This window comes from Salvia miltiorrhiza, chromosome 8 (assembly GCF_028751815.1).
Source record: "Salvia miltiorrhiza cultivar Shanhuang (shh) chromosome 8, IMPLAD_Smil_shh, whole genome shotgun sequence".
NCBI lineage: Eukaryota > Viridiplantae > Streptophyta > Magnoliopsida > Lamiales > Lamiaceae > Salvia > Salvia miltiorrhiza.
Window position 1 is genome coordinate 4,811,458 of NC_080394.1, and position 9,864 is coordinate 4,821,321.

A 9,864-nucleotide genomic window follows, 5' to 3' on the forward strand; every position below is an offset into this window, starting at 1 on the left:
AATAATAAAATATAAGACACAAGTCTAACGCCCAATATGATACACTAGATCTTATCTGAAGTAGTGCAATTGAATATACACTATCTTTATTATCGATATCCACTAATTATCATAACTAGGAGCATGTTTAATTAACTTATATAAAAGTTAGAAATATTATATGTCGAGGATATATATAATTTTTCTACTTAATAAAGATATTACATATTGAAAATAAAATTATATCTGTATTAATGACCTAGCACTAGAGTGGTTATAACTATAAAAAAAAAATAGAAATTTTGATTAATTGATTTGATTTAGTGATAAAGATATAAAGTGAAGACCGCCCAATAATAAAAAAATGTGGCCCACCCTAATTAGATGTATGAAGCGAAATAAAATGATGTTTGAAATTGATACTCCCTCCGTCCACAATTTAAAGCCCTACTTCCCCCTAAATTTTTGTCCACAATTTAAAGCCCTATTATGCTTTTTGTACCTTTTTACCCTCCCTCTTTATTTAAAATTACTACCATTTGCCACTAATGGACCCACCTTACAACACCTTTATTATTTTTATATTCTATATTTATTACACTTTATCACTAGTGGACCCACCACACAATACCTTTAACACTTTAGTCAACTACTTTATCATTTTAGTCAACTACCTTTTTATTTCATTCACATCACCATTTTCAGCTTTCTTAGTCTTCGTGCCCACATCAAAGTGGGGCTTTAAATTGTGGACGGAGGGAGTATATGTGTGTTGACATCAGCTACAAAGTGGAAAGTGAAGATAGAGAACCAATTCATTGAATTTCAAGAATTTTGATAGCCCACTAGTCCACTACCATCTCTAAATAATATGGAATTATGGACACCCAATTTTGACTTCACCTTTTTTTTTTTTTTTTTTGTTAAAGTTTAGAGAGAGAAGAAATTAATTATTTAATTGTTTCTTTATTTCGGTGATAATCTAGAACCACAATGCCTAACAAGCATGGTGAAATTGTGAAAGCATAAAGTCTAACAATATAAAAGGACCTTGAATTGTCAAATTAACATTATTTAGTTGAGCTCAGTTCTATGTTGAGGAAAAATTAAGTGTAACTACAGCTGATCAACACTATACAAATAGTATCACACTTTTCTAGTTTTGACAATAATAACACAAAATTATAATTGTGTCAAAGTCGGAATTTTAGATCAAAATCTTTATCGAATATATTTATAATTTTATTGATTTAATAGTATTTGAATTCAATATCAATTATTTTATTAATTTCATTGTAAGTGAAAAGAGAACTTCTTCATTCTTTCTTCTTTTTTTCCTCAAAAACGAAAAAAGGATGAAGAGCAACTTTTGCCTCCATCCTTTTACATTGAGTTAATATATATATAATTTCAACTCAAAAACTTTTTAAAACTAATTAGCAAATATTTATTCAATCTGTTAAGTTTTTACAAAGTAAAATTGCTCAACTTTTCCCCCCTTTGTTTTCTTTTCTTAAAGAGGATCAATATATAATGATTCTCCACTTTTACCTTGTAGTGACTCAAAGTTTTGATCTAATAATAATTGGTGGAGAAATGTCTTACTAATTGAAATGTGCTTTATTGTTTATTCATCCAAAATTTTTGGCAAATCAAACTTTCTAATTCATATATATAGTTCGATCCATTGATTAAAGAAATCAAATTATAGGTTTTACGGGATAGAAGAGATGAATATTTTGAAATATTAATCACAAAAACTTATGTAAAATCGGTTTTATAGTGAAATCGACTTCACAATGACACTACTTCAACATACAAATGATATTTTAAAATTAAAGTATCATTTGTATGTTGAAGTAGTGTCATTGTGAAGTCGATTTCACCATAAAACCGGTTTCACAGGAGACCACCTCTATATTAATTGATGTCAAATACTTAATGAGTGCGACGTAATTGCAATAAACTAGATTTAAATTTATCATCGTCAAGTATTGAACATCGACGAGTATATTAGAATGTTAATTTATCTCATCGAACGATGTACATTTAGACTATCCAATAATCATACTAATATATAAATGTATAAAAATCATCATTATATATTCATCGAGCATAAATATACTTTTCTATACCATGTAAGTAATACAAAATTGAATTACAAAAATCCAAATTGCATCCAGAGATCTGTAATAATGGACTACAAGACTTTGAAATTTGATTATGTTCTTGTTTTTATTCTGTTGTCTCATAAAAGACAGCTCATATTCTTTCAGAACTTGAAGCAGGCCGACTCCTCATAAAATTAATAAGGGGAAATAAAAATATGAATAATAATTTTACAATGTATTTTCTTATTTACGTACAGAACAAATTGTCTGTGCTAAATGACAATGTCAGCCCTTAAATAAGAAAACTAAATTTGAATTTAATTACTTTGTAAGCAATGACTAAAAGCGCCAATACTCTTGACTCGTTGATTCTTTTCCAAGACAGAATTTTAGTTATTGGAATAAACTAAACATTGTTGGTAAAGTTTAAAGCGACAGTATACTGTCTGAATTTCAGAAAAATTATATATTGGTGTCAACATATATATATATAAAAATTTAAAATAAAAGCATTACGTACTTTCGAATATATTGGTACCAACATGTATTATCTAATATTGGAAGCAGGGCTTGGCTAAAAATAGCTCTTATAATTAAAAATGCAAACCAGTTAATTTATATGAATTTTATATAAAACACATATGAATTCGCCGTGTAATTGTTTGAATTTCAAAATTTTAAATATTTACTGTCTATGTAATTCGAACTCAGGACCATAATTTAAAAATTGAAAATAATTCCTAGTTTTTTATTTTAGACCACCTCATCTACTACTATGAAATGTATGTATTCTTACAAATTGTGATGTACATGCACATAATATTTTTATTTTATTTATAGGATATTTAGTTATTTAATATATATAATGTAAGATTTCATTTATAGCTAAATTCTTCAAATTTTAATTTTGATATTTTCCTTTTATATTTTCATATATAAATATATATTATTTTTAATTTATAAACTTTTATTGGCATCTCATATACCATAGTTATAATAAGAAAGAAAAGTTAAGACTTACAAATCGAAAATTTAAGTTGAAATCCACGAGCTCGATTATCGAATCAAGAAGAACCCTAATTACTTACTCCTTTAAAATCCATCACGAACTAATCACCTCTGTATATATATAGCACCTGAGCTATAAAAATTAATTTCTTCATCAAGTTCAATTCATATCTACAATCCACGAAGCAAAACATAAATTTGTAACAAGATTGAGAAATTAGACAATGAAGTTCATCAAAATTCAAGAATATATATATATATATATATATATAGGTTGATTTTTTTTTTTTTTTTGAGAACTATAGGTTGATTTTCATGATATGAAAATCACGACGAAGCTAGCTAGGTGGATTGATTTATTAAGTGGTAAGCCATATATATATCATTAAAAAAAAAGGGGACAAAAAAAATGAATATTCAAACATGTGAGTCTGAAAAAAGGATTGGAGTCATCACGTTGTTTTAGCCAACGCGCCACGGTTGACTCTATCCATGACCAACTCCTCCCTATAAATACTCCCCAAAATTAGTTTCGTCGCCACTCAATCCATACAAAAAAAATTCACATTTCTCTCTCCCTCCCAATCCCAACATCCCACAACAAATTAACACAAAACATTCCGTTATGTGCAGCGACGCCGATCACGGCGGCGCCACCGCGCTCGCCGCCATCCACCCCGACATAATCCAGTCGCACATCCTGAACCGGCTGGACGGCCCCACCCTGGCCTCCACCAGCTGCGCCTCCGCGCAGTTCCTCTCCCTCTGCGCCGAGGACCTCCTCTGGCGCCAAATCTGCAACGCCACGTGGCCCTCCACCGCCCACCCCACCGTGCGCGCCGCCATCTCCGCCTTCCCCTCCGCCCACCGCTCCTTCTACTCCGACTCCTTCCCCGCCGTCGCCCGCCAGGGCGGCGCCTCCCCCCTCCGCCGCCGCGCGCCGCCGCAGCAGGCGACGCAAACGCTGATCTCCGCCGTGGACGTCTACTGCGACGACAAATTGATCTACTCGCGCGTGAAGGAGACGGAGACGCGCTCCGGTTGGTTCCAGAGCTCCCCCTTCAGGATCGACCTGGTGGACCCCAAGGAGGCCGTGGCGGCGCCCCTCCGATTCGACGGCGAGGACGGCGCGTGCATGGAACTCGCCAGGGAGCGCCTCCGCCTGAGCTGGATCCTCATCGACCCCGCCAAGGGGCGCGCGGTCAACGTCGCCAGCGCCGCCGCCGTGGAGGCGCGGCGCCACTGGCTGACGGAGGACATACAGCTCCGCTACGCCACGGTGGTGGACGCCGGGAACGGGGAGCTGGTGCAGTGCGCCGCCGTGGTGACCTGCGGCGGGAAGGACGGCGGCGAGCTGCAGGTGAGGGAGATCAGCATGCAGGTGGAGGACATGGAGGGGAAGATCCTCACCGGGTCCCACAGCCTGGGGATTCTGGACGCCGCCATGGAAGGCCGGAGGCTGAAGAGCCACGTCGGGATGCAGAGGGAGGCGTACCAGATGTTCCTGAGGATGAAGATACAGTCTAGAGAGAGAAAGCAGAGGAGAGAGAGGAGCTTGGACATAGTGTGCATAGCTGCCGGAGTCGCTATTTTTGTCGCCATTTGGACATTTCTCTTGTCCAGATAATTATTTATTTTAATTTTTTTGGAGTTGTGTAAAAAGAAAAGAGAAGAAAACTGAAATACAGTTAAAATAGGTAAAAAAGGGTGTGAAAGTGAAAACCTAGAAAAATTAATAGAGAATTCAGAAAAGTCGATAATATTATTTTATTCATTTTGGGATGTGAAGATAAGCTTGATGAAAGAAACCCATCAACTAAGATCATTGGTGCGGTCAGAGATCATTAATTCAATGTTTATTAGTATATACTGTATTAATTCCTCAAGTCAGATATCAAATTAATGTTGATATCTGAAAAGGATTTATGCCAAACCCTATAGTTACAAAATCATAATCGCTATTAATTTTATCTGTTAATTGCCTACTAATCACTTTAATTATCTATAACCTTTGTATAAATAAACTTTGAGATTTAGGTTCGGTATACATCTCTTCCTGGCCAGTTCATGAAATATACTTGCATCGTCGTTTCTTTTATGAGGCTAGCTTTGATTACATATTAATTAATTTGGTTTTCAATTAATACACCTATAAACATACTAACATAGGGTGGTACTAGTTGTGGTTATCTGGTATTGTAAAATTTTGACTCGTATGGTTTGGCTACACCCAATTAATGACGCGATGACTAAATATTTATTCTATATATAATTTACATGATCACTTTTCTAGAAATTTGGATTAAAATAAGAGCTATATAAAACTACATGGATATATTAAATGGAAAATTACAATTTATTTTGAAAAATATTCTTAATTTACGTTTATTTTTTTATAAACTTTCAAACTTTCACTGTATTGTGATAAATGTCCCAAAATCGAGAATCTCATAGAATAATGAGTCATTTCATCGAATTTTTTACGTGGATTACATGATTTTTTTTCTACCTAAGTATAGAAGTGAGTATTATATCCTAAACTTTGACCTTTCTTTTTTTTCGAGAATAGACTAAATACAAAATTTTTTTCAGATTGGATCAAAAATCGCTGCTGTAGAAGGAAAGAAGAACATTGGTGTTATAGTGGTGTTCCGCTGCAGTGCTTGGTGGTAGTGTCTGCAGCGGTTACTACCGTCGAAGAAGAAAGGCGGCATCATGGATTTTTTCAAAAAAATCATTTTCTTACAAATTATAGTTATATTATGTTAGTCACTTAAAATTAATTATTTGATTTTTGAGATATAAAATTATACTATTTAATTAAAAATATAATTTAAACGTATATTTAATTTTTAAGGTATACCCGAAACGTATTAGGATGTGTTCTTTTGGTTGTAAATTTATCATGGGAAAATGAGGGATAAACAAAATTTCACCTTTTAAATCCTTTCTTTTTTTTTTCCTTCATTTCCTACAAAATAAAATTTGACTCTTACTCATTCCTTCTTTTCACTCCTTTATCATTTTATTTTTGATGTGATAATATTATTTTTCATTTTGTAGTAAAAAAGAGGAATGAGTAAAGATCAAATTCTATTTTGTACGAAATGGAGGAAAATAAAGAAAGGATTTAAAAGGTGAAAGTTTGTTTATTCCTTATTTTTTTTACGATAAATTTATAATTAAAGAGAACACATCCTTGCTGGTTATAATATAAAGAAATTAAAAGGGCACCAAACTTGTCAAAAATGGAATGCTTTGATCAAGCATCTCAGAGAGCTGACTGGAGTTAAGGCAGGCCATATGATGTCAAAGTTTCACCCTACTGTTTCCTAATTTATTTTCATAGTTTATTAGTCCGAGATATGGATTTATGAGCTAGAATTATATTCTTTAATTAATTCGGATATGGATTTGTGAGCTAGTAGAATAATATTCTTATTAGTTGGGTACTATCAGTCATGCATGAAGTACACATAAATAGTTGGGTACACATGACGCAAGCCACTCCATTAAATGTGATTTTAGTTTTCTTTTAAATACAAAGAAAAACTATTACTCTACTATTTGATTTTTCTCTATTACCAACCATATGGCAGTATTTTATTTGGGAGAAATAGTGACAAATGTAAGTATATTTTTTATTTCGTGAGAGTACTTCGATCCACAACAACAACTGATATATATACCTTTAACGTTAACCTCCAAACTACATAGGACAAATAAATTACTTTGATTTCAAATCCCACTCTACTATTAGATCAATATATATATATATATAGGGTGTGGTTCTAGAGAGAACTACATTATTTGTGAGAAAGGGAGAACCATCAAATCTAATGCATTCACTGTAAAAATTAATGCATTCGCTGTTAAAATTAATGCATTCAAAAAATTAAAAAAAATTGCTCCCTTCAGGATCCGAACCCAGGATCTGCATTCATCCAACAAGATGATGTATCCACCGTAGATCTTGATGATCGAATGACTGAAAATGGTTCTCCGTTCTTTTTTTATTTATGGTTCTTTCCTGAACCTCTCCCTATATATATATATATATATATATATATATATATATATATATTAGAGGGTTAAAATAAGTACATTTTTTAAGATATAAAATAAGCATTGTTTTTAGCTTTAGATCATCAAGATTTACAGTTGATTCATGAATTTATAGTTCTGAGTTCGAATCCCAAAGATAGTAAAAATTTATTTTTCCCAATTCATACCTTTATACAGCGAATTCATACATATTTTACATAAAATTCATACATTTTTCTATATACTCCCTCTGTTTTTTTTTAAGTGTCCCATGAAAAAAAAGTACGTATACCAAGGAAGTTGGAGTATTACTTTTGTGCCCATATTTATTATTTTCAAAGTGTAATAAATTTATTCTCAAATTTTGAAATAGGCCACTAAAAAAAGGGTAAAGTAGGAACTTTGTCATTTTTTATTCACAAATTTTGAAATAGGACACTAAAAAAAGGGTAAAGTAGGAACTTTGTCATTTTTTATTCTCAAATTTTGAAATAGGACACTTAAAAAAGAACAATAAATTTATATTAATAGGACACTTAAAAAAACAAAGGGAGTATATAATACTCCATAATTGTAAGAATATTATTGAACATACATAAATAGAAAAAGTGACACATTTTTCAATAACGAAACTCGTAAGAAGAACTAATAGTATTAATTACAAGCGGTATCATACTTCAAGTAGTACTAATTTGAAGTTACTTCATACTTTTGCAGTTTTGAAATTGAATTACTTATTATGTAATGCTATGTTGTAGTAACATACTAACATATAATCTTTTAATTCTCGAAGATTCATTTGATCACTTACTGCCAAACAGATAGGCAAGCCCCATGAATTTAGGATTGTTTAGATGAAATCGGTGAAACCTAATTTGATAGACAAGGTTTAGTTTGTGTCACACACATTAGCCTAATTAAAAACATTAGCTACGACTCATTCAGTTGAGTAGAACAACATCTAACATAATTTCGGCGATGTTGGGGCAATTAAAATAGACAAAAGTCATTAAATTACATACCAATAGGCAATATATACCCCTTTCCGATAAACAAATTAATTAGGGCCGGTAATCACCACGTACGAACTTTAGGTAGTTTTTGGATTATGCATGAATTAAAATTAGCCTCAAAATGCATGAACCTTACTGTGTTTAAATTGCACGTGAATTTTAAAAATTGTTCCATATACACAAACTTTTTTAATTTTATTTGGATTTTCTCACAAAATCTAAGAGCATTCACATTGATCGACTGACTCGAATCAGCTCAAGCTATGAGTCGATCGATGCATGCTGGGGGAGCTCGAGTCGCGGCCCGATGAAATGAGCTCGGCTCATCGCCTTTTAAAGGCGGGCGCGTGTCCTACATGATTTTAATTATTATTTTTATTTTATTTTTTGTCTTTTTTGTTTTTCTTTACCTTGTAGTTTTTTTGTTTTTTTTAAGTATAAAAAAAATAATAATAATTCAAAATTATTTAAAAAATTACAAAAAAGAACTACCATATGGAGAAAGCAATATAAATAACTACATTTTTTTAAAATTTTGAATTTTTTTTATAAAATAAATCAATTTTTAAAAATATTTAGCTTATCCATTCAGCATTATTCAATTTAATATTTATTGAATTGACTAGAATAGTTAGAAAATGTACAGAATTCGAGATTTATGTTTCCTTCGAGCAGAGAACTTAAGATCTTACTATTAAATAGAAAAGTTAGGTAACAATTTTATGGTATCAGTTAAGATGTTATTGTCACATTTCGTTTCACACGTGTCTTTACTTGAGCAACGCGTGTTTTATTTTGAAGTCGTACGCGTGCAACCTTCTACTAGTACGGTTGTAACGTCACCACAAATGGGCATTGCTCAATCATTTTTTCTCATCAATTAATTAATGTGGTTGATTTCATTTTAATTTGGGCTTTTCGTTATTATTTGTTTACTACAAGGGAAATTTTCATTTCGTTTTAACGCAGTAGTAATTCTTTTTAGAGTAGTGTTATTTAGACAAAATTTGTCCGGACAAAAACAAGGTTAAATTTTTTAAAATTAGTTAGAGTAGTGCTTTTTAAATTCTTTGTGGAGATGACGTTGGTCCTCATTCGAGGGTGAATCATTTCAAAGATGTATAGGAATGATGGTGATGTAAATGTATTTAATTTTCCTGTCAAATTCGACCACTTAGCTCTTTTCCTATTTTTGAATTAGAATCACAACAGAGTGATCTATTATGCAATCCGCATGCAGACGAGACCTCAATATTATAAAATGATAAAAAAAAAATACCATTTCAAAATGAAAAAACATCACCACACATAGATAAGATTGAACCCAAAATATTTAACAAAGAAGAGTCTTTAGGTGCTTCACATTTGCAAGAAGGCTTCGTTGGCTCGACCACTTAGCTCTTGATTGAGCTTACTAGTGTTTATTTATTTATTTTATTTTTTTGATGAAATTACATAATAAATAATACAAACCACACACACACCCCACCTAGTGGTTATTGTGGTTGAGAGTATTCGAACCTGTGACCTCTTGGACAACAGACAACCACCCCAACCACTAGGTCATCCCAAGGGGACTAGTGTTTATTTATTTATTTGTATTTAATGGTATTTTGGTATTTGAGCTATAGTATAAATAGAAGATATTCTTGCTTTAGTTTGATTGGTTAGTTCTTTATATGAACTACCTAGAGTCTTGTTTCTACATT

The 9,864-nt window shown here is 32.4% G+C and overlaps 1 protein-coding gene across 1 annotated transcript; it reads left to right on the forward strand.

The window, feature by feature from the left end:
• The first annotated feature begins 3,626 nt into the window (after positions 1 to 3,626).
• On the forward strand, positions 3,627 to 4,872 carry LOC131000222 (F-box protein At2g27310-like). Its single transcript, XM_057926018.1, has one exon. The coding sequence runs from the start codon at positions 3,724 to 3,726 to the stop codon at positions 4,723 to 4,725; it is 1,002 nt and encodes a 333-aa protein (XP_057782001.1). The 5' UTR covers positions 3,627 to 3,723; the 3' UTR covers positions 4,726 to 4,872.
• The last annotated feature ends 4,992 nt before the right edge of the window (positions 4,873 to 9,864 follow it).